Source organism: Amphibalanus amphitrite, unplaced genomic scaffold (genome assembly GCF_019059575.1).
Source record: "Amphibalanus amphitrite isolate SeventyFive unplaced genomic scaffold, NRLGWU_Aamphi_draft 000219F_arrow, whole genome shotgun sequence".
NCBI lineage: Eukaryota > Metazoa > Arthropoda > Thecostraca > Balanomorpha > Balanidae > Amphibalanus > Amphibalanus amphitrite.
In genome coordinates this window covers 47708-72916 of record NW_024881714.1, presented here as the reverse complement: position 1 = coordinate 72916, position 25209 = coordinate 47708, and the positions used below count along the sequence as shown (strand labels likewise).

General features: G+C 49.7%; 1 protein-coding gene across 2 annotated transcripts; it reads right to left on the bottom strand.

Annotated features, from left to right (window-relative positions):
• LOC122385418 (nascent polypeptide-associated complex subunit alpha, muscle-specific form-like) lies at positions 1-25169 on the bottom strand. 2 transcript variants are annotated; one of them, XM_043373664.1, is made up of 8 exons: positions 25021-25169; positions 17823-18000; positions 17386-17482; positions 11137-11246; positions 9686-9782; positions 4543-4675; positions 4298-4378; positions 1-3774 (listed from the first exon to the last, which is right to left on the bottom strand). In XM_043373664.1, the coding sequence occupies exons 2-8, from the start codon at positions 17944-17946 to the stop codon at positions 652-654; spliced, it is 3765 nt and encodes a 1254-aa protein (XP_043229599.1). In that variant the 5' UTR covers positions 17947-18000; positions 25021-25169; the 3' UTR covers positions 1-651. The 2 variants fall into 2 exon arrangements, with proteins under 2 accessions (XP_043229599.1, XP_043229600.1); XM_043373665.1 differs by lacking the exon at positions 25021-25169 and adding an exon at positions 22051-22066 and having other exon boundaries at positions 7-3774.
• Positions 25170-25209: the final 40 nt, after the last annotated feature.

Sequence of the window (25209 nt, the reverse complement as noted above, 5' to 3'; positions counted from 1 at the left end):
TATCTTCATCGCATCATGCATGTATTGAAATGCCTACACAATTATTATCATCAGAATACACTTACACTTCAATGAATTAAACACACTGATATGGGCGAATTTACGAGAAACTACGAACACAACGGGAGCACTGAGCTGAGCACCTTCCTTTGACACAAGAACTGACGGATTCGCACTTCGCAGAACGCCAACAGCACTCACAAACGCAGACAATCGAACGGTGACAGTTTTGAGCAAGATACATGATATCGCCCACAAAACGTTTACAAATCAGTTGAGTGGTTAACAAATCAGTCGAATGGCCATCTGCACCTGTCTGAGTTACCTGTTCATATATACTACGAACACCAATATAAAACAGCGAGGAGATCGATCATTATCAAAATTGGCATAAAGTGAACAGTTTGCACTATTCTGAGCAGTTGTGTGATAGCTATGAATGAATCGAGTAAAAATCGTATGATTTGGCTGCTAGCCTCTCACAAAGAAGCCACTGTCCACCACGGAGATCGCACGGATGGACCAGTGAGATCCACCTCCTTCACTTCACACTTAATCGCAGCTCAACCCTGTAACCGTCTCAGTTCACAGCGCCCAACATCCTCGGAGACCGGCCCACCCATCAGTTCTTTGTAAGCTCAGCAGCCGATGCTACCTACCCAGCGAGTTGGTCAGCCTCTCCATGCGCGCCAGCGAGCCGGACGAGGTGCTGGAGCCGCTGCAGGAGCCGGTGCCGGCTGCCTCTGCCGGCAGCACGTTCAGCACCGTCAGCCGGCCCTGCGACTGCTGGTGCAGCAGCGCCGGGTTGGGGATCTGACGGCGCGCCGCGCTGCCGCTCACCGGCCGGCACCGCGCCGCCGACTGATCGCCGGCCGACGGCTGCCGCGACACTCCCAACTGCTGCGACTGCGACAGCGACAGCAGACTGCCGAGCGCCGACGGCGGAGGCGCGGCCGACACCGGAGGGGGCGTCTTGCCGGCCGCCGCCTGGATCTGCTTCATGGCCAGACTCTCGGCGATGGCCAGCAGTTTGGGCGAGTTGGGCGGCCGGGCCGGCTGCGGCTGCGAAGCCGGCGCGGCGCGGATCTTCTCGATGGTTACACTGCCATCGGCGGTGGCGCGGCCGGCCGGAGAACACGGATGATCGGCCGGAGCCGGCGACGGCGAGGGCCGGCCGGACGCGGAACCATTGGCCGAACGGGGGATCCGGGTGATGCTGACCTCTTCACTAAGCATGCCGTCCGATGGGTAGCCCGACGATATCCCACTGGCCTTCAGCGATGCAGATTGCTGAAGAGGTGACGCCTGATGCGGAGTTTTCCTTCCATTCTTCATTGACTTGTCTTGTACGGAAGTACTTGATGCGGTGGCGTTGCTATTTTGGACGGAATACGTAGCTGGCTGAGAACCATTGGTTTGTGTTGTGAAGTTACTTTGGGACGCGGATTTCACCTGGCTGCTTTGTTTAGCGTCACCCGAGGGTTTCCTCTGCGTGGGTTTGGGTCGGATCGGTTTGCCGGACGCCGGCTGGCTGGGCGCCGTGGCGCGGCTCAGCAGCGCCGAGGCGTCGGCCGGCAGCCGCCAGGAGCCGTTCGGGTGGGAGACGGCCGACTGGCTGACCAGCCACAGGAACTGGTCCAGCTGGCCCGTCATCAGCGGGATGGCGCCGGCGCCGATCGGACGCAGCGCCGGCAGCGACGCCAGGCTGCGGCGCGGCGAGGGCGGCACCGCCGACGGCTGGCCGCCCGCCGGAGCCGCCGGACGCTGGGCGGGGGCGGGGGCGGGGGCGGGGGCGGGGCTAGGAGGAGAACGGTGAGGGGCGGACACTCCGGGGGTGCCGGGAGGAGCCGGACGCTGTGGAGGAACAGTCGAGGCATCAGGAAGAACATGTTGCTGGGGAACGGTTCCAGCTAAAGGGTTGGAAGGGTGAGGACGATGGACAAGATGACTCTCAGAATGTGCTGGATGAGTATTTATAGGAGGTGTAGATGCTGAGGTACCGGTCAACGGAAGTGAATGGTCCTTCGATTGGGTCCCGTTGTGCTTTTGTTTCTTTGTCTCATGGCCATTGAAGAAACCTTTCTCAGGCGGCCGCTGCAGTTTTTGTCGCTTGGAATAGTCACCAACAAGTTCCTTGGTCGGTGACAGGATCCTCAATCGAATGGAAGCGTTTTCTTCAGCCTCGTCGTCAAAATCGTACACATCAATGGGCATCCTGGCTGCGCTGCCACCGTCCTTAAGCGCCGAAGAAGGGCTTGGTGTGCCCACACTGGCCGGGTCTTCGTTGCCACTCTTATTTCTTCTCGGAACGTTAGCCTCTCTCGAAAAGAACTGTCTTGAGTGGGGCGTAGGAGTTGTCGATGATCGTTCGGATGAAGAAGTGGCAAACCTTGAAGGGGCGGTAGACGAGGGTGAAATAACGTCGAGTGCTCGTTTCATTGAATCAGTTGTACTTCTGGCTTGGAGGCCGTTTGATGCAACGGGTGGCTTCCCGGATTTCTCAGGGGATTTCAAGATCTCCCCAGGCTCCAAGGCACATTCCTTGGCACTAGGATTGAGCGTTTTGCGACTGACAGAGGTACCATTTGACGACAAAGAGGTATAAGTTGTATCTTTTGATTTATCATGTGGACTAGAAAAGTGCCCTGCGATACGCTTGATGCGTTTGTCTTTCAATGTTTTCCTTTCAGAGCAGGAGCTTCCCGACAAAGAACGATTGTGACCGTTTCGTTGTGCACCAAGATTCGATGCTCCATTTATTTGTCTTTCTCCTTTGCCTCCATCTTCCCAGTTTGTTGTCTTACGGGTCTCCTTAGCTTGGTCTACATTCGTCATTGTATCACCCTTTTCCATTGACTTGTCCTGTTTTGGAGTCCCAAAACCTGATTTTGACATTTTGTTTGCCTGGTGTGTGAGCTGTTCCGGAGCAGCATTTGCACTTTGCACATTCAGGCACTTGCCATTGGCGGTTGGACCCCTCCCGTGGTGATCACCACCGACTTCTCGGCTCGTACCCGCATTCTCCTCAGCCGTGGTGCCCTGCTGGTCTAACAGCGCGGAGGGCTCGCTCGGGGTGCACCGGGTCGCGCCACCGCCGCCCCGGTCACTGCCACTCCACCCAGGAGCGGATGTTGTGCAGACCCCGCCGCTCGCCGCAGCCCCACCATTTGTCAACAAAGTACTGGGGTGTGAATCACGCCCGCTGGGATCTGGCTGAGGCCCTGGGTTCGCGGCGACCGACTGCTCAGAGGCTCCCGGTCGCTCCATGTTGTTTGAACCATCCTGAGACGTCACAGAGGGTTTGGTGTCCGGGTCAGCCGATTGCCCCGTGAACCCCTGAGGTACATCACTATCTGAACCCTTCCGTGGCGTCACCGCAGCCCTAGTGTCCGCCGTATCGGCAGTCTTTGGACCAGACGCCACTTTTTCTGGCGACTGGGGAGTTGGTACAGCCTCTCCAGCAGTCAGTGAGTGCCGACCGTTCACAGTAGCCCCACTCAGCTTAGAGCCCACCTTCCGCAGAGGCGAGGCGCCCAACCGGGCCCCGCCCTCCAGTCGGGTCTGCTTCTTGTCGACCTGCTGCTCCTCCTTCTCTCTCGTCACCGCCTCCACCCTTACCGCCTCCGACACCGCCCTCGCTTCCGGCACCGTGCAGGAGTTTTTCGATCTCTTGGTTGGCGGCGCGGTCGGATCGACGGTCGAAGCGCTGGTCGACGCAGCGGTCGAAGCGGCGCGCTTCCTCGTCCAGCGATAGAAAAACGCCATCGGCGCCGCCTGAAAGTCAAACAAACAAGTGTGGGCATTCCGCGCGGGGCCGGGCGGCGCGTCGAGCGATAGCAAAGCGCCGCCCACTTATCAACGCCAAGTATAAGCCGCACAAAACCGGGCGCGGGCGCATTCCTGGGCGCGTGGGGCCGCCCCAGCTGACGGGTTGGCCGGCGGGCCGGCGGCACTCAGACGACTGACGAGAGACCGATCGACCGACGGCGCAGAGTTTATCAGGTTCGGTAGGGTGGAGGGAAGGGGAAGAGGGAGGGGAAAGATAGGGAAGACTGGAGGGGAAGAGGAAAGGGAGAGATAGAATTCAGTCTGCTGACAAGTGATTACCTATGGTAACAATAGTGAAGTAGATATGGGCAAGAACATCGACGTAAAAAGCTTCCGAAGTCTGACTCCATGGACTACAGACATGTTTTTTTTTTTGGGGGGGGGGGGGAATCACAATCCAAGATGATGACTAATTATCACAGAAATCAAGAGGCCCAGTCCTGTCATTCATCCGCACTCCAAAACTTACCCGGTCCCAGTTGTATTGACAGGCCACATCCATCACGGACAGGTCATCCGGTACCACTTGACCTTTGTAGAGGATGTCCACCTGTTGATATTAAACGTTGATTAATGTCAGACAAATGACAATCTTCCGTATGCTCAGAGAAGTCAGCAGCACCCCATGGGATAAATGCCAAAAGAAGACGTTAAAAAAAACTAAGGAAGCTCTGCAAAACACACGCTGCAGAAAACCTGGTCCTGGGTTCTCACCTTGGCATCACGCGGTCTCAGTCCATGTTTGAGGCGGAGCAGTTTCTTCAATTGGCTGATACCAAGACCTGCAGGTGCCTGGAAGTAGCGTACCGAGGGAAGGTCTGTCCGCTCACCATCGCGGAACCCAATTCTGGGGAGAAACGATAAGGCCTGGTAAGCGCAGAGCTCAAACGAATGATCAAAGTTTGGGAGCAGGATTTTCACAGGAGGAGCCGAGTCGTAGGTAGAGTTTTTCTTAAAACGGCGCCAGCAAAGAGCACAAACGAATGGTCAGGACTTCGGAGCAGGTTTTTCACGGTATAGCAGCCGAGTCGTAGATACTTTCAAAACGACACAAAGTTCTTCGGAACTCGTGCAGTGGCGTAGTACGTACGTGTGTATCATGTGCCCTACGAGGAAACACACTGACAGCTTCGACGAACGTAACTGCGCTTTAATTGCCATCGTTTATCAACCGGTGACATTGACAATCAAGGAAAACCTGGCACGATATTGATGGATTGGCCTGCCACCCACTCGATGAAACATCGCGCCTTGACGTCTAAACAAGCAGTGGCGACGAACAAGCAAGCAACAGCTCGTCACCCGAATTGGGTCCCGGGACAGTCGTACTAGGGAGGTTGTGACAGGAATGGGCTGATTCCAAATCCGTCCAGCATGGTTTGAATGGTTCCCGCTACTCACTGTGTTTGTATTTGTATTTGTATTTATACTGGGAGTCTCTGCAGGCGACAAGGACGGTTCCCGCAATCTTCCGACAAAATTTAAATGTCGCTGCTAATCGCAGTAGTGATGGTCTAATCTAACATCCCATAGTGAAAACGCTGAGCCCACCTCCCACCGTGGCTGGGACAATCCCATCGCCGCCCTATGTGGTAGGATGGTCCCATCGCAGACCAATGATGTCGCAGGACGGACCACACATCGGTCCCGGCCGTGGCGTCGCCCGATCGATAGAGTGAGGCAGCCGATCAGCGAGGTTCCCGTGCCACTGCGGGCCGGTCTACGGAGACCATCGTCCATTGGGCCCGGTCCCCTGTTTGAAGGGGACCAGGCTTGGAATGCTATATCGGCGTCAATAGCCATAACCACCACGGATAAGTTTATTCGATTATCCCTTGCCACCGCCGAGGTCACATAGCCGGCACGAACCCCTGGGACGGCCCCCTGCCACCGGGGCCGCTCTGCCCAGTCAGCCAGCCGCTCTCTCCGTCAGCCGCCTCCGCCGTCGTTTGTTTATACTGGAGCGACCGGCGGGCGGCGGGCGGCGAGCGGCGGGCGGTGCTGTGGGGGCCGGTCGTACCGGCTGCACTGGCCGCCGAGCGCCGCTGAGCCTGCCGCCTGCCGAGCCACGGCCGGGCCTGGTCGGTCGCTATCGTCCATCAGACGACGGCCCGCCAGGCGGCAGCCGCAGCCGCAGCCGCGCCGCCGGCGCCGCTTCTCGGAACGTGAGCGGCGCGGCCTCTAGCCCGCCACCGCCGCCACCGCCGCCGCGGTGCTGCGCTGCGCTGTGGTGCAGTGCTGCCTGCCCCTGGTGAGTCGCAGTAACCGGTATTAATATGGGCCTGCACCGGCCGGGCATTGATTTACGGCGGACGGGCGACCCGGTGACCGACCGACTGTAAAAACAGCCGCCCGCCGCCGCCGCCGCCGCCGCCGCCGCCGTCCCCGCCCACCGTCCGCGGCAGGTCAGCGGGCAGGAGCGGCAGGAGGTGCTGGTGTGACGTCCGACCCATGACGTGGTCACGCCCGTTCGGGGCACATTAACACCTCGTGACCAGCAGGGATGAAAAGCTGGCAGCGGGAGACGACAAGGGTGTCCAACAGCGAAATGGAAACAGAGTCGGCTCCTCCGCTCGCTGCCAAAACTGCGGCCATATTTTAGCGGGTAGATCCGTGGTCTGGATCAGGATGTGAAACAACGTGCAAATCTAAAGAATGGGTCACTGGCGATCAAGGAGGATTTACATACCAGGATTATCATCCAGATCCAGCATTGCAATCTTTACAGTCATTCGGTGCCGTCTGCACAACAAAGTACACAAACGAACGAGTAGAGCACCAGTACACCACCAGTCATCCTCCTAAAGAGTTAGAAAAACGGTTCCAACCCGATACGGATCAGTTTCACGGTTCCCAGCGTTCCCATACCAATTAAGCTCGTCTGTCGGCCATATACAGGTGGCCGGGGCCGGTCGGAGCGGTCGGGGCTCGCCATGCGGTCTGGCACCAGCTGATCGGCGACCAGCACGGTGGTCTTGTCACCGGCCTGCATGCTGCGATAAGATCCCACGTCATTTATTGCCGTCGGTAGCGCGGCAAAAACTGGACACCAGAGTCGGCATGGGAGCGGCCGGCGCAGTGAACGGCATGCGGTTCCATGCCGGGGCTTAGAAAGCCAGCCAGCCTCAATTATATTCGTTTTTGGCTTGCCGCCTGCGGCCATATGCAGCGAAGAAAGTTACGCTTTGACTATCTAATCCCAATTCTGTCGTCATTGTCATTCCTTTTCAGTCTTACTTCGCGCTATAGTGCTCGACAAGATATATTGACTGGCTTGGCGTCGCGATAGGCCATTATGCATTATCACATGGTGATGAAAATCCATGATAGCTATACATGATGTAGAATGTAAAAGAACAGATGATACAAAAACAAATCAAGATTGTAAAACAAACATAGAGGCTGCAGTAGGTAAAATGATTCGAGCTTTATGTTATCTACGAAGAGGAGTCGGATATATTTATATGGCATTGGCTGTTTAGGACCGGACATCCCATTACACCCTTCATTTGAAATTCCCGATGTTTTAACGTTTGCTCTTTTTGTCTACAGCCATTATGATTACGACATCATGGTTATAGGTGAAACTTGAAAGGGGTCTTGTGTTGCGCCTCCTAATGACCCTTTGTTGCGCCGTTTAATTAAGTAAGTAGGCCCGTGTTGCACCGTTACTGCAACACACTCTTTCCGCACTCAGGAAATCGCATGCGAGAGCCTATTCAAATGCGTATATAATTCTTCCCGCATCAATCGCATGCGGGAGCGGGGAGGTGCGTGCGATTGATTGGAGCGTGCCTCCATGTATTTGAATAGGCTCTCGCATGCCATTTCCTGACTGCGGAAAGAGTCTGTTTCAGGCTTAAGTCAGAGAGAATGAGTTACACTGTTCGCTAGCGTACGCTACAATCCTTGTTGCGCCATTAGCGTAAGTCAGTGAGTCCGAACTCCGAGTTGCACTGTTAGCGATACGGTAATATCCGTTTGTAGCACCGTTAGCGTAAGTTAGTGAGTCCCCTGTATGTTGTTAGCGTACAATAAGTCCTTTGTTGCGCCGTTAGCGTAAGTCCGCGCCGCGCCGTCAGCCGTTCCCAGGACTGCGGCTCGGCGAAGTGGCCCTGCTGGTCGGCGGTCAGCGGCCGTGACTGATTGACACGGGCCATGCAACAATGGCTCGCCATTAAGCGGCACCTATCGCCCCCGCGAGCGCGGACCTCACCAATCTCCGTGACCGCAGTCGGTCGGCACCGACAGTCCGGCTGCCGCCCCGACCCAGTTCGACCGGTCACCTTATCGGCTACCGATCACGAAATTAAGCCTCCAGCGCACGTGACTTCAATGGGAAGCAAGGTTCATTCGGCTAAGCCGCCTACAGACCTCTGAGTTCGGGCACCGATGATGCTGTCATCAGGCTAGATATTTAATTGGAGCCCACCACAGACTCAGATAATTGAAATTTGCATCTCTTTACTCTCCATCCGTCCCTCGTCGCACTCACCAGTCGCGATCGCACCCTGTTGGCGCCAAACTCGTGCGCCAACTCCGCCGGCCGAGCGCGCCCCAATGGCGGCCGGAGGCAGCAGGTGGGCTCCGGGTCACGTGATCCGGGGGGGGGGGGGGTGCTGACAGGGGGCGCAGGTGTGCCGACACCCCGTCCTGCTCCCGAATCGTGCCGGGCCCGTGCCCCGTCATTATGGGACCGAACCCAATTGATAGGAAATTGCCCCCGAAAGCGCGCGGACGGCGGGAGGCCCGATTGAAAAATGACGTCTCGCCCGAGTTACTCTAGGCAAGCCCTTCGGTAATTAGATAGTGCCAGTGGCAGGCGGCCGGCGGGGCCATTGGGCGACACGGGTGACTGCTCCGCTGGCTAATGTCCAGCATCAGAGGCACACAGACAGGGGAGCCAGTCGCCGTCAGCAGAAAATCGTCTCAATTTGATCATATGATGGCCAGTAATGTGTCGCGTGCTAGAAGGGTAAGTGGAATAAATTGCGGATCGTGCTTTGATCGTCATTTAATAAAGATCCTCCAGTGGACCCTGACGGATAAGGATAAAAGGCCGTTAAGATCGTATCGTTCCCCTTTATGTCAAAACAGAGACACGTGTAGCCGCGTTCCCTGACATGCCGTATAGACGATATCCGTATCCATGAATCTCAATCGTTAATTAGATTTGATACCTGCACAGGCGTTCGTTAATCTGTTCGTTTATTCGTTCCTCATGTCTTCCATCTCCCCGTTTTCCAAGCATTCTCTCCAGCCCCGTCGTCCATCTCCGCCGTCGGGCGACCGAAGGCGGAGTGGCGCGCGCCGAATAACGAGCTGGTGCGCCGCCACCGCCGCTGAAGCAATTACGAACACGCACCTCACCCTGAGTCCCGACACAATAAGTCTGTGGTGCGTGTGCAGCTGACGGAGGGGCGGAGAGGACCGGGAGAGGGGGGAGCACAGGCGGTAGGATAGACGGTAGAGCCTAGAGGTGAGGGGGGGGGGGGGGAGGTCTTGATAACGCCGTGACGGCAGACTAATTACATATGTGTAGTGACGTGTCCCCATTCATCAAATATGTCTACCGACAGAATCATCCCCAATCCGCAGTGCCCAACTGATCAAAGCAGAAGAGATCTACTTCGATGACTTCGACTGACTGAACCTACCTGGCGAACTCGAGGCTGAAGCTAATGGGGTCGCTAAGGGTATATGTAGACTGCGAACCTACCTGGCGAACTCCAGGCTGAAGCTGATTGGGTCCGTGAGGGTGTAAACTGTAACTATAGTGTATACTGTATGCTGCGATTTGTGAACCTACCTAGAGAACTCTAGGCTGAAGGTGTGTACTGTATATTGTGAACTTTACCTGGCGAACTCCAAGCTGAAGCTGATGGGCTCGGTGAGGGTGTAGACAAACTGCTGGGAGCTGACGTCTCCCCGCCGCTCCGGCGACAGGCTCCGGTCTGCGGCAGAGCGTGGAAGAGAGACGGTCAGAAAAAAAACACATAAAAAACAGGAACAATATGTAGGCCATAGCTCATAGCAGAGACAACAGACTAGAAGAAAGATTGTCATCGGTACATCTGCAAGCGAAAATCAAAAATAGTTCCGTTAAGTCAAAATAAATCACCAATTTGTAGATTGACAGAATAATGTTAAATGGATATCCCCCGTTCACTTATTGAACAAAGCAGACAGCGACTGTCTTAGAATGTTGCATGAAACCTGGTTTCCCTGAAATCCGGGCCCATGGAAGCATCCGGATGAACCGTTAGCCGGCGGTAATCCTCCCCTTGGAATGACGTATTTTCGGCCGAAATCTCTCCATCCCCGGCGCCAAATCCCGTACTAGTTCCGCGGTGCGAACCAAACCAATCGGTGTGGCCGGCCGTCCGCCCGGCAGCAGTCCGGCAGCCTGAGACACCCGAGCCAGGCCCTCTCTGGTCACCGAACACTACCCAATGGTCGGCTACAGCGTGCCGCCGACGCCGAACGCGCCCGTAATTTGTATCGGGCATTGTTGGTGGCCGGGCGGACGGGCCGAAAGGCCGGAAATCCGGTGTCGGTGCCGGCCAGAGGCATTGTGCCGACCAGCCGACACCGAGCAATCCAATCCGAGCTAATTTGGAGCGGGCGCCACCCCCGCCGTGGCGGCGTCTGCGTCCTGGCGGCGGATGGCGACTGTATCCTGTTACTGCCACTGGTGTGGGTTGACCGGTTGAATGCGATCTCCAGTTCCAGCTTGTTCATGCTTCATCTAAATTTGTAACTGCTTTCTAGTCCTTTCTTGTTACTCATATCGAATTGCTTCAGGTCACCACTCACCAGCAGACATGTGGGAGGTCGTTGACCAGAAATGCTACCATCCCCCTGAATAGTCGAACAGATTGTTGGGATTCGTTGGAGGTGAGCTATGGCTAGTTTGAGCATAATTATGAATATTATGATGGTAGAAAATGACCTTATGCTCATGATACAATGAAATGATATTAAAATAAGTCCAAAAAGTATTATAATACTTTTTTGGACTTATTTTAATATCATTTCATTGTATCATGAGCATAAGGTCATTTTCTACCATCATAAGATTGTTGGGACTTTGAAGAATCTTGTCCTTTGAGAGAAAGTCTAGTTCACACTACGAAAGCCAATAGCTTATAGCGACCCTCTCAGCTGTTCGCTTTCCTAATCCTGCCAAGTTCATGTGCCCTTAGAGCGGCTTAATAAGACCGAGGGTGCCAATTAACCCAGATAAACGACGACAATTAAAAGTATGACAGCCGTGATCGACTCTTACTGCCGAGTGTGTTGCCTTACCTCGTAGCGAATGGTCTTGGTTCTTGTAGAAGTCTCGCCGTCTCTGCATCTCCTCGTTAAACAGCCGCGGCACCAGTTTGTAAACGACAGACTGCAGAGTCTGGTCGGGCCTGGAGGTGAGTTTCGTGTAGATGTTACTGGATTGTCATTAAATTCGCTCGAATGTAAAACTCGTCCGGTATTTAACCAAAACACAATTATTCGACCTCATCTTCTGCAAGTCGTGCAATAACCGATACGCGCATCAGGAACTGAACGTGAACATTATGAGAGTAACGCGAAATGTGATTGGACGCTTTTAAGTTTTGGAAGAATGAAAGCAAAAGGTTCATGGGTTTCTGGTTGTGGAACAATATCATAAGAAGATTACTTAGAAAGGGTGCAGTTTTTTCGCAATAAGCCTTAACTCATTAACGCCGAGTGGCAACTATAGTTGCCATCTACAAAAACCTACTGCTGAAGGCAAGTTAATGACGTCAGAACAGCATTTGTGGGATGCCTAATCAGCATAGTCCCTTCTCATCATGATCAGACGGTTTTAGTCACGTCCTGTGCGCAACATGCTTCACAAATCAAGAAAAAGTCAGACGTTGCAGAGACGGCCGCCATATTGGCTTGACGGTCCCGAAGAAAACGACGCTGTTTTTCCAGAGTGTCCGGTATTTCCGAGAATTTTCGGCTTATTTTGATCCAGAAAGGATGTAGGCAGGCTACCAGTGTCTCAAAACTTGAAAGCACTCTACTCATTTGTAGTTATTTGTACTAGATTTGTACTTGGCAACTATAGTTGCCACTCGGCGTTGGCGTAGTCAAAAATATGAGCGGTTCATAGTTAAATAGTTGTATTTACGGATATACTGTAACGAAACATATGTTATTCAACCAGACTGTCCCCGTGTATACCTTGGGACATAGTTACATGGACTTTTGCAAATAAATTAACAATTAAGGCAGAAATTAATTAAAAAATACATGCATGTCTATACATTACCATAGTGAACCCTACCCCCATCCATTGTTTTCTTGGTCTATTCTCGACATTGTTAAATCTGTTTATGTTTATCATCTACTGAAGATATTTTTGTGGAATGGGATGCAATCTCGCTTTCTCTTTCCTCTCTCTCTCTCTCTCTCTCTCTCTCTCTCTCTCTCTCTCTCTCTCTCTCTCTCTCTCTCTCTCTCTCTCTCGCTCTCTTTCCCTGTTCCTCCACTGGCGGATGCAGGAAACATTACGGACATTCATAGCTCACAGAGTCCGACTTGCCCGATTTTGTTTCGTTTTCTTTGTAAAGAAAGAGAACTAAAACGGCATTTATACGATAAAGATTGCCTACGATTGCACAGTAATGCATTTATAACAAACCGAAATCCGAGAAGTTTAGGTACGAGAATTTTCAAACCCTGCTGCGTGTGATATCACCTATCACCTTTCTGGATAAACCAGAGTCGCTCTCGCTTTCTATGTCGAAGACTATATGCTTTGCTGGTTTTTCCTAGCGTTCGTTAGTCGCGCCACTTGCAGTATGCATAACCAAACTCAGGCATGCTCATCTGCAGGCACCGTGCCATGATGCTAAATCGTGTGACCAGCTCGTGTTTCAATTTGGAGGGGCACGTAGGTATTAAGCCTATTTGCATCAACAAATTGTTTTTAGCATCGTAAAGACGCTGTATGACGTTTACAAACAGGGACCCATAAACGAAAGCTCCCCCACCTCCTCCGCTGAGCTCCCATTGACGCCGATTATGACCTTGACACAGTCGTGATACCGAATTGATTCCGATGAAGCTGCTTGCTATCTGAACTTTCACAGCAGATGCTGGTGATTCAGCTGAATGAGACGGCGGAGGCGGCTTTGTGCTTTGGGTTTCGTGCGAGGATAACAGCACACGAAACTTTAGGTTACGATCACGTAGCTGATGTTGTCTCATGGGACTGAATGAAAATTGTGAACCAAAGGCGAGACATCGCCTGACTTGGGGCAGTGCTGATTCCTGGCACTGCCAGCTGGAAACGAGGAAATGGGGATTCAGGTGGTAGAAAATATGTGGGCCTGTTCAGTTGTCCTAAACTAGATGAAATTGAACTATATTTTTATGACACGTGGAATGTGTTCAAGTGCAAGTAGTGGTGGTCGCCTTGTACTTACACCACTTTTACTCGTCAATCAACATATCCCCCTTCTTATTCTGAAGTACAACCGCCAGTGTGTGCTCGAGTCGTGATCACGAAAGGGATCCAATTTGTCCAGACTCTCGTCCGAACAGTCTAAAAAACATTCGAAGGCGAACGGATTTACTGGTTAGGTAAGGACAGCAGAAGTACGTACGTATGCGGGAATCAGAAATATACTATACAATTCCATGGCTCCGGTAGGCCTGTAATCAGCGTGCTCGCAAATAGGCATGAATAATCGAGTTGCTTTGTACCCCGAGTTTTTACAAATGTATCATACCCGGTAGAAAGTTTTGTGATAGGACGGTGTCGGTATACCTGCCATCAACCATGTACGAGTAAATAGGGATCTGGTGAGAACTACGTATGAGATAATATGCATTCTTTGTTGAATTGTTTTCGAGCAGATTTTATTTATGCATGTCAAGATAAATGGTTAAAAAGGACTGGTAAAGAGCATCTGCTTTGGTACAGAAAAACACTTATTGATGGATAAATGAACTGTGTTTCCTGGATACCAAGGACTGCAGCTGCTTTGGGCACAGGCTACAGGCTTATACTATAGGGCATAGTGTAGATTCCACTACTTAGACGTAATTATCTTATTAAAAATTTATATTGAAGTGGCGTAACCACTTTTTTCTGTTTGGAAATTGGATTAAGGCTCGTAGGGGATAAGTTGGGACATAAATAGATTCAATGCATCCCGGCGATTAGTATTTGTTTAATGAAAAGTTACGATAGCGGCAATTTTTGACTACGCCAACGCCGAGTGGCAACTATAGTTGCCAGTCCAGAAATATATGCTAAAAATATTTTTATTTTTCAATACACCGTATGTGCATTTCTAGTGCATGTAGAAGCACAGGGCATCAAGAAAAACTGCCGAAATTTGCCCACGGAATTATCGTCGTTAATTTGAACGCAAGATAATGTCAATAGCCCTCGCGCGTAATCCTAATTTCTTCCCGTAACTTTTCACGCTAGATTTCAACTATGCAAGAAAAGAACATTGCTTGCCTTTAGAGAAATGCGTAGTAGGTACACAGGACCGGCATTAGGTAGCCACAAACGACCTGTCAGATAATCATTATTCGTACATCGCTAGACTAAACCTCGCCTGTACAGCGGGAGCTGGCGTGTTCTGTAAGCCGAGCCGGGGGATTTCATTTGCAGCCCCAAATTGCCATCTCCCTCGCTGATCCCCAGATACGCTCTCGACTAATGAAATGTCCCGGGGCGACGGAAAACAAAGCCAATCGGCCCGGCGGTCTCTAAACGCATACCAGGGGTGGAGCGCCACAAAATATGAGCGCCATCGGGGCATTCCACGTCAAATCGAACAAAAATCGGCTGTTTTGCACCTTACCATCAGCGATTTCATTATAAATTTGTGAGCGAGTTCCTGTGTGGCCCCGGACATTACATTGATGTTTTTTGCACATTCTGACCACAGGTCTTCTAAATATAGGGCATCAAATTTTTACAAAATGTTGCATCTTTATATTTTTGAGCGACCATAACTTTGGTTGTACTTGTTTGATTTGAATGAAATAAACCTTACTGTTTAGGTAATTTCTTAAGCATTTGTTTATAATTGCATCGACTTAAATATATGACCTTGAAATTTGCTTAACTCTGTTCTTAAGCACAAAAATTGAAATAGCAAAAAAAAACGCCACCTTCGATTTGGCTCATTTTCATATATTTTATTGCCTACCATATTCTTAACAACCTGTGAAAAAATTAGAGTGGGCCATTCATAAGTTTTGAAGAAAATGGCACATATGCAAACGTATGTTAGCACGCGCAGTGGAGGGGGAAGAGTGAATTTCGCCCCACCCCTCCTGTTTTTCGCCAATATCTCATAATATTGATGCGAAATTACTTATGGCTACCTGTCCAGAATTGAATTGCACATCTCATCGTGCAAGCAATAAGAAAATCGGCTCACAACTGTTCTAGTAATAGCGGTGTAAAGTGAACATCCTGTCGCCGCGGCGACGCGGCGACTCGGCAGCCGGCGCCGACCGCTACGCGCCGCCTGAATTGTAGACTGTGCCGGGACGGAACGGAACGGTTCCGTCTTTACATCGCGCTCCTTACCGCTGATTACGTTCGATTCGCGTCAAATTTTGTGAGAAGACTATGAAATGTACAGGCAATCTTATGGTGAAAGAATTCTGAAAATAGGTTGGTAAACAATTGAAATATGAACGTGTAAACACAAAATTGTGACTGCTGCGTTTCCCGCGTCGGCCGATCCCGTCTCAGCCGGCGACATGTTACTCTTAGCAGGACTCTAACTGCCATATTTATTATCGGATTAACTAGAAATTCCCCATACATACTCAAAAATGTATGTTCTTTCGTATAGTGAAGATCAAAAGACGTGAAGATATCGTTGCGTGATAATGTTTTCGTTGAATTTATTTCATGATGCATTTCCACACGGCTCAAAATTCACCGCAAAATACCGTTTGCCTGAGACACTTTTACAATGGAACGTGAATGCTTGACTACGATGACTATGCATTTCCATTCTCGCAGAGTTTGGAATATCACTAATCAGCAATCATTCATTTCAGAAAGTGTACACAAGCAAGCATGTCTTGACTCTGTCTTTCAAGGTCACGCGCGGTTGCGTGATGTTGATGCATGAAAACGGCGTTTGCCGCGAAAGTTATGAATGGCCCACTCCAATTTTTTCACAGATGGTTAGGAACATTGTGACGGACATAATATGTAAAAATTACTCAAATCGAAGGTGGCGTGTTTTTTGCTATTTAAATTTTTCTGTTTTAATTCAAGGTCAAATGCATTTCAAGGTCACTTCAATTTAATTTTATAATTAAAAATCAAAGCCTTATCAATTGCCTACAAGACCCTGTTAATATCATTTTGATACCAGAAAAGGAACCAGAGTTATAAGCATTTAAAAAAATGATGTGTGGCATTTTTGGCTATATTCGATGACCTATATCTCGGCGATACGTTATCAAATTTCGAAAATATTACACGTAACTCAGTTTTGAACCATGCCCAGTCTGCCTACAAATTTTCAGAAAAATCGAAGGGGACAACGGATTTCGGTGTTTGATTTGACGTGGAATGCCCCCATCGCGACCGGCGCGCCCACCGGCGCAGCGCCTAATCTGGCGGGGTAAACAGATAAAAACGGAGATACCAGCCGGATCGGACACAGTGCGGCAGGCCGTGCCGTGCGGCGCCGCACACTGAGCCTCACGGCTGCTGAGCACGGGTATAAATCAGACTGACGTCGCCACACGAGTTACGGCATCATGACACGCACGCTACCTCCTCACGGTGCGCCATGGCATGGTATGGAGGAGGAACGGTAAGTATGGGCTGATAGTCGATCAAAGCGGCCAGAGATGTGAGACACTGTGTCCGATAGCGCAGCTTGCTGTGTCCGATAGCGCAGCTTGCTGTGTCCGATAGCGCAGCTTTCTGCATGACGTATTGTGGGACTAAACCGATGATCAACTCATGCTAGTCAGTGGCACTCGTGTTGCGTTGATGAACAAAGAAGACAGATAAAGCAAGCTGTGAGACAGCAATATATAGCCTGCACGAGTCCAATCATCACGGCAGCCGAAGTTTCAAAGTTTGGTTCCTTGAGAAAGCATGAAGAGTTCGCTGAATAGGACCAGCTAATGAATTACGACTTTAATATGACTTATTAATTGTTACGCATAGCAATAGTAAGAAGTGGAAAATCGTTGCCAACATAAATAAAATAAAAAATGAAAGGGAACGTGAGTCAGCTCAAAATTAAAGGCCTGTGTAATCGCGCCATGCCATGTCTTGATAATACCCTGATTACTTCGTAAAAATGAACATTGAAAAGCTATAGATCTGGCTGATCATGATATTGAGTTATCGACAAATACTTGATGATATTGGCAAGCACTTCTAGGATAAGATAATGGGCCGGAGTACGACAATCACATCGCATAAAGGATTAGACAGCGGACGACAACGACTTTTCCAATGACCAATCCTAGTAGACTGTGTTGATGAGCTTTTCGCCCCGTCGGGCCCTTACTAACCGGATGGCAGCGGCCAGGCGCGCCTTGTTCAGCTGGAGCCCGCACCTGGGGCATTCGCTCGATCGCTTCACATGCTGCACAATGCACGCCTTGCAGACTGGAAAACGAAAACACCGGCTTACATGACAGCCGGAGATTATGTGTGAATTACGCCTCACGTTGAGTATGATACATGGATTGGTGAACACAACCAAAATTGAGTCACAGCGCATTACCTATTTTGTGAAACAATTATTTCTGCTCTCTTCAACGACAGTTCTTTCATAATATTCCTTATCATGCTGTAAGTCACCGTGTATAACATACTGTGTGAGCCCTACGTAATAACTCATCGTACCATCACATCAAGCTAACTCACGAATCACGAGTACCTCTCGTGACTAACGAAACTCTGCACAAAGCTCCGTTTTCCCACGGAATCTCCCATCGTTCCTTACACGAGTGGAGGCACTCGACGACGGTGAAGGCGTCGACGAAGTATCCGTGACACAGGTGACAGGTGAGCTCGGGGCCCAGCTGGCGGATCTGCAGACGGCGCGCCCGCTCCATCGTCAGATCCATGACGTCACTGGTCTATAATGTGATGTCACTGGTTCGGTAAGGCGCCGTCAGACCCTGCAACAAAATGGCTGCCGTGAGAGATGAAGTCCGGACGGGCACATACCGAGCGGGTAAAATAGATCAAAATGTTCCAGTCAGATCGAAGTAAAACTTCTGAAAATACGGAAAGAAGATATAGTGAGGTAAGGGCGCCGAAACTGCAGAGAGACTCCCAAAATTAGAGACTTAGCCGTAGATCAACATTAAGAATCCCCGAAATATTCAATTGTATTGTACCAGCTGCTCGTCTTGATCATGAAGATAATAATCAACTGATCAGTTTATGGTGTCAGTGCAACGTAAAATTTTAAGAGGAACAAACTGTCAGCAGCTTTTACCTACAACCGTCCCAGGAAGACCAAGTGATTGGTATGCACTATGCAGCATGCTGTATGGCCCACTTATGGTCAAAACTTGAAATTTGATTTTTAAGCGTAACTTTGACATGCTCGACTTTTCCAGAGAAGAGAAAGACTATCGGACATCGCCCTAAAATGAATGGATTATTAATAAATGGACTATTGTTATTGTAACAAATATTTTGGTTTTACAAAAACCCAGCTTATTTAATGGCTATGCTGATCTTATTCGGCTCTGGAGACAGTCGTTGACAAAGACTGTTGTAATCTAAACGCTGCGGCACGGATGGACCTGTCCCACACATTGTTTCTGTCATCCAAAGTTCAAAAAATATTTACAATTCATTACCATCCCCTGAGATAAAGTATGTACGCAAAAAAGTATACGGCCGGGAAGCCACTTGATGACCTTACATTCGCCTACAACCGACTTACAACTTAGGCAGGTAGGTACTGTATGTAGTCTGTACTCTATCAATTACATGTCAGATCTCTCGAGTGCTCAGTCATGATGACATGATGACAGTCATGAGAAATCGTTACATGGGACAGCTGTCGTCATAGGCGGATCCAGAATGGGGGTCTCGAATGCTGCGAAGAGGCATATCTCCCGAAAAAGTTCCTCCAAATTCTAAATTTCGAGTTCGTATACAATACTGTGCAGTTAAAAACATTTTTCTTATAAAAGCTTAGTTTTCTTTCTGTTCTAGTAGAAAAAACGACACATTTTTTTCATTGATTTCGGACGCTGCTAGGGTGCATTGTCTCAAATGCCTCCATTCCCCGGATCCACCATTGGCTGTCGTAGGTCGGAAAATAAAAAGAGGGTCTGAGATGTAGCCCAACATCTTCAGTCACATACCAAAAATCGACAACTTTTTACACATGCACAACTGTGTTCCATGCACGAGTTATAGGTAGCAAGCATTCGATCATGCTGCAAGGCGCCTGGGATGTAAACGCAGCTAGTGTATGTTTATCTTTTACTCTGCTCTAATTTGCGTCACCAGCTGGGGCATTCCACGGTAGATCGTACCACTTTTTTCCAATTTGACACCCTCATCTCTCGGATTTTAACCCGGCAGTCGCTGGAGTATTTCGCCACCCACCGTTTGCTGGGGGGGGGGGGGGGGGGGCGTTAAACGCCCCCAGCCGATAACTCGAGAACCAATAGGCGCAGCGAAACGCACGAGGCGGCAAACGAAAGAGCGCGACGAGACGCTTCAGATGAGTACTTCAAAGTTGAATTTTGAGGTCATAGGTCGGGTCAAGGTCAGGTCAAACACCTGAAATCGGGCTTTCAGTAGCATGGACTTCAGGACTTCGCAATGGGCGCCTCTCGTCATAAAATCTGTCAAAACGGTGCACAATCCATCATATAAGGCCTACAAGAGTGTCAGCTCCATGTAGGGGTCAGTCAATCATAGGTCAGGGTCAAGGTCAGGTCAACCGGGTAGGCACATATCCCCGAAAATCAAAACTGATATTCGCAGCCTGTGACACATGTTTTAGGTGTAATTTGGGGCGTAGAACACGATGGTGACATTCATTTTATCATATGTGTACGTGTTTGGCTCAAAAAGTTCAATTTGAGAAATACATGAATCATGGTCGTGAAGTAGTCACGAAAAATTGCCAAGATTCAGTTCAAGATTATGGAAAATGCGGAACAATAATCAATAATCAAGGATAGCCATTTGATTGATCATGGTATTGGCAGTCTAATGGCGTTTACGGCATGTCTGTATGTCTATTTTGTGATTTTATATGATTTTTTGAACATATGCCGTTTTTGGTCGAAAACTCAGAAATCATGACGTCACTAAAACCTCGATATCTCAAAAATTTTCCGACCGATTTTTTTGAAACTTTGTCACGATAAACTTCAATCAATTCCCTACAGGTACCCAAAATTTGGCGCGCCTGCGGCGCGCCGTTTTTATGCTATGGCCCGGCGAAAAAAGTGGGGGCGTTTAACGCCCCCCCCCCAGCAACTCGCGGGTTAACGATAATTGGTCTAAGGGGTAATCAGGGGCTCTGAATCCTCCTGTGACAATTTCAGGCTTGTCAGATGAGTAGTTTTTGAGTTATAGTGTATAACATGTTTTGGATCTTGCGTTGCAGCGCCAAGTTTGGCGGGCTGTAACTCTAAGACGGATAATCCAAATGCCAAATGCTATACGGCATTGAACTTGCATTGAAACAAAGAATAATATGCATTTTTTAAATTTTGAAATATAAAATGTTTTTGATTTATAACACCTCAAGTTTCCATTCATTTGCATTTTTATGCCTTTGGGACCAAATTTTTTTGAATTTTTATTTTCTTAAAAACATTTTTGGATCATTTTTAAGTAGTATGCAAAAAATTAGGAAGGTGTTCTTTCTCTAAATGTACTTATTTTGCGTTACCGTAAAGGTCTCAAATTGTAATTTCGGGAAGAGAGCCTACAAATGGCGTGGTAAAGCTGCCTAGTGACATCACTGGTTACTGAAAGTTCAATTGAAGTCATTTGTGCCTGACTTTTGCATTGTTGACCTTGCGTGACGTCATTCGTACGTCACTAGGGTCATAAGAGTTTTTCGTCAATAACTCTCGATCAAATTGAACTAGAGAGACGGGAAAGCTACTAATGGACTCGGGAAGACCTTGCGAATCGAATGATGTGCAATATGATCTCATTCACCCAGATTCGTGGCCTGACCCGACTGTTAACCATTTCTGTGGCGACGCCGCGCTGTTTGTCTAGCGCCGCGCTGGTTGGCTTTGCCGCGGACTCGGGCGGTCACGTGATGCCCGGGGGCTGGCTGCCGGCTGGGCCGCCCGGTCGGGGAGCGGAGCCAAATACACGGCAGTGTGCTGACCCGAGGTCAGCGACTTATGCTGACCTCACCAGAACAAACAGTATACCATTCGACGCGCCGGAGCTAGGCAAACACAAAGATGCTAAAATCGCGGCTCTGCGACCATTTGTTGCGAAGTTATCTACCAAAAACCGGACCCGTAATTTGGGTCACTTGAAATGACCTCAGGGTTCACCAATGAGCCCGAGACCTTAAAATGTGGTAGCATTCGATGCATCTTGTAACGGCGCACATGCTCGTTTTTTTCCGCAAGGTTCTAGCTCCATTTGAGGCGAAACGGCGAGCTGTGGCCATTCTTATAAAGAAAAGAACGGAGGGACGCTCCGTCATTTCTGAGATTAGACGGAATTTGGTTATCATAAAAGGACGAAGACGAAAGACGGAACCCGTTAAAAGAACGAAGCCAGATTGACGCTACCCCCACCCAAAAGGACGCGTTTCCGTATCATAAAGAGACAAAGACGCCTCTGGTGACGTAAGACTTTGCGTTGTTCGTGAAAAATAACGCATCAGAAATAGCGCTGCTCTTCAGCAGCGCTTTTTTACGGCATTGATACGATATTTAGCTGGTTGCGAGAGCAACTTGCGCGAAATGTGTTTCAGGCTGCATGCTAATCGATATGTGAACTGTATGACATTGGTCGGGAGTTATTTCACACGAAAATTAGTCAATTTGACATGCAGACCAAGTACCTATAGACCGCCACTTTATCGTTCTGCAGCTATCGTTGTTTATCGGGCATACACATTAACAGGCAGGATTGGACACCTTGAGATGCAATATCCAGTAAGTGGTAGGTGTTTACTGTTTGCAACTGCCTCCCAGTAGCTCCACCCTCACCTGGCCTGTGTCCTGTGTCCTCTGGCGCCTCGACTGGTATCACGGTTGGAGGTCTGAGTCACGTGGCACTACAACTTCTCGTTAGCACTTAAAGTTCTTGTTTGCACGCAGAGAAATTCGTATACACTCCGCCAGGCTCAAGCGCTCTCGCTGGACTGTCCTCGCTGTCCCCACACAGAGAAGATCCACAGGCCATTTCTTCCCCCGCTCCCCCTCCCCCCTCTTTAGCGTCAGTTCGTCAAAACAACACCTGCGCCCCCGTCTCTCTCTCTCTACCTACTCCTTCCCTCTCTCCCTCCCTTTCATCCCGAGCCGCCGCGCGCCGCGTCGTCCCCTAGAGCGATAAGATGCCTTATCAGTACCCCTCCTCTTTTATCTCTACCGCCTGCCCCGAGCTGCCACGCTAACTCAGGGTGTCTGCGTTGTTCCCTTACCGCTTATTAGACACCCTATCACTGAGTAAGACATAGGCATTACCACATTTATACGCAAAAACAATCTTTGGTGGGTTTCAGCCTAGCAGGAAAGACTACAACATATTACATACTTCGCTTATCTAGATTATCCTTGATCGTAGCCAAGGCTATGTATCGTAGCAGACAACAGCCCCCGGTCCCATAAAAATTCACATATGATCCCAAATAATTAGAGGTTCTCATTTTATTATACCTATATAGCGATCACACAGTATTTTCTTAGTCTTATTGCATTCTTTGTGACTAAATTTATAAGAAAATATTGCAGGAAATAATTCCTGTTTCATTTACTAAAGCTCTTGATCATTTAGACGAAAAACGCATCCTAGCAAAACAACGAAGGGGGAGGGGTAGAGGGACGGAACCTTTATGATAACCAATAAGGACGGAATCGTTTAACCCTCGCCCGCACATGCCATTTTCCCATCCTAGAACGCACATGGGGGGGTGGTTGCCACCCCCCCGCGCCATTTCGTTCCTGTTGGAGATAGAGCTTAGCAGTAAAGACCAAAAAGATTCTTTGGGAAGAGACGAATCCAATGATACCCAGTTTTACCTTCTCAGGTCAGTCATTGACCTTCCAGGTCAGGTCAAACTAAAAAATGTTGCTGTTTTGGGTCACCGTTGGATATCAAGTGCGCTGCTTATCAAATACCGATGACGATGCTGTTTTCTGGTGCCAAGCCAGCTAGAACCTCTTTGTCACACTATCCGACCAGAATTTTGCTGCTGAGGTCATTTCAGGTCAAGTTAGGTCAAGGTCAATTATATGTGTTTGTATGTCTGTGTGTATCTGTGTGTATACTGATGTGTGCACCGATTGTTTTCGGGTCCATATCACATGAAATCATGATCTGAGAAGCTTTTACCAAAAATGCAGTCAAAAAACTTCACAAAAAATAAATTCAGCTTGCCTAAAACGCAATTATCTTAGATGACCTAGGTTGACCTTGACCCTGACCTTGACCCCTGTACATCGTCGAACAACATGTTCCATGATAGGTGGGAGGTAAGACTGGCAAAAAAGGCCGAAATCAGGGTGTCAAAAGCTCACAAGGCCCATGGCAAACGCAAGATGTTGAGAATTGGCCATTTGGGTCATGACATGACCTGAAAAACAAGGTCATATCTCCGAAACCAAAAATCACAAAAACTTAAAATTTTCAGTGGACATCAAGAAAGGATAGACGAGCAGCTATACGAAAAATCAGCCTTCTAGCTCTAAAAATGTTGAGTGCAGAGCAGAAAGACTGCCTGGGGGGGGTGGCAACCACCCCCCCCCCATGTGCGGGCGAGGGTTAATTCATTGAGTTCTTTTTTTCTTTCCGTCCCTCCGTCCTTTTTCTTTATAAGAATGGCCGTATGGCTTTATAAGAATGGCAGAAATGGCCGTGGGGTCGTACCGACCCCACGGAAACCCATTTTTTATGCATAAAAATGAGGAACTTATAGAAAGAACACCTTTCTAATTTTTTGCATGTCGATTTTAAATGACCTGAAGTTTATTTTGAAGAAATAAAAATGGCAAAAATTTTGGTCCCAAGGGCCATTATAGACAATTTTAAAAAATATTACGACTTTTTTCAATATGTAAAGCTTTTCTTTCCAATTTTGAAAAAGCTGTATTAATCTTTGATTCATCATCAGTTCAAAGTTGTTTACCGTTTGTTGCTTGCTTAGCTCGTTTTTGAGTTATAGCTCATCAAACTCACCCTTACAATCTGAAGTTTGGAGAATATTATGCAATATAACTCAAAAAGTTCTCATCTGAGAAGTCTGATATTTTGGCAGGTGTTTTTGGAGCCTATGATTACCCCTAGTACCAATTTTCATTCAAATCTGAGGGATGAGGGTGACGGGCCTGGTACGATCTATCGTGGAATGCCCCAGCTATCACTGAGCAAGCAAAGGCATCCGTAAGTACCTAATCAATAACTTAGCAGGAATCAAATCATGGTAATCCCCATGCGCCCTGCTCTTTTCGACAGTCGAGTTCAGTCTCAGACCCCCAGCGTCCAAAATTCCAAAGTCCTCTATCTTACATACAAAACGGTCATGCTCATGCGTTGTCCCCGTGTTATGGGACCGGTCCCAACGCGGCGGCCCCAGACAGCCGCCGCGGCGACGGCGGCGGCGGCGGCGGCTGCCGGCGCGTGCGAAGACCGGGAGCCGTCTGTTGTGATGACGTCATCTCGCGCCGATCAGCTGAGCGACCGGCCGGTGTCTGTCCTCATGGTAACCGACTCTGTCTGGGGCCGTGTGTCGTCTGCACGTGCTGCTGAGGTCAGGGGTCACACACCACGCCGACGCCCAGCCCAGTGCGGTCCGCCACCGGAAACAAAGCGGCACATGTCAACAGGCGGCAGTGCGCATGCGCGACAACGCCGCCGGTCGAGATAAACGCGTCCAACGCAGCCTGGGCGCCCGCCAGCTGGCGACGGGGCCGGAAAGAGCCACCGGCAAGCTTACCACCGCGTGTGCCGCCGTGACCTACCTTTACCCGGCTCGCTCCGACGCATTTCGACCGGCGCAGGCGCGTTGCAGGCCTCACACACGCACACACGTGCACAGTAGGGCGCGAGCGGCCGGCACTGGGGGCAGGGGAGGGAGGCGGCTGCCTCGCGCGCGGCGCGGCGCCGGCCCCCGCGGCGGTCACGTGGTGCAGAGTTCCCGGATGCTGCGA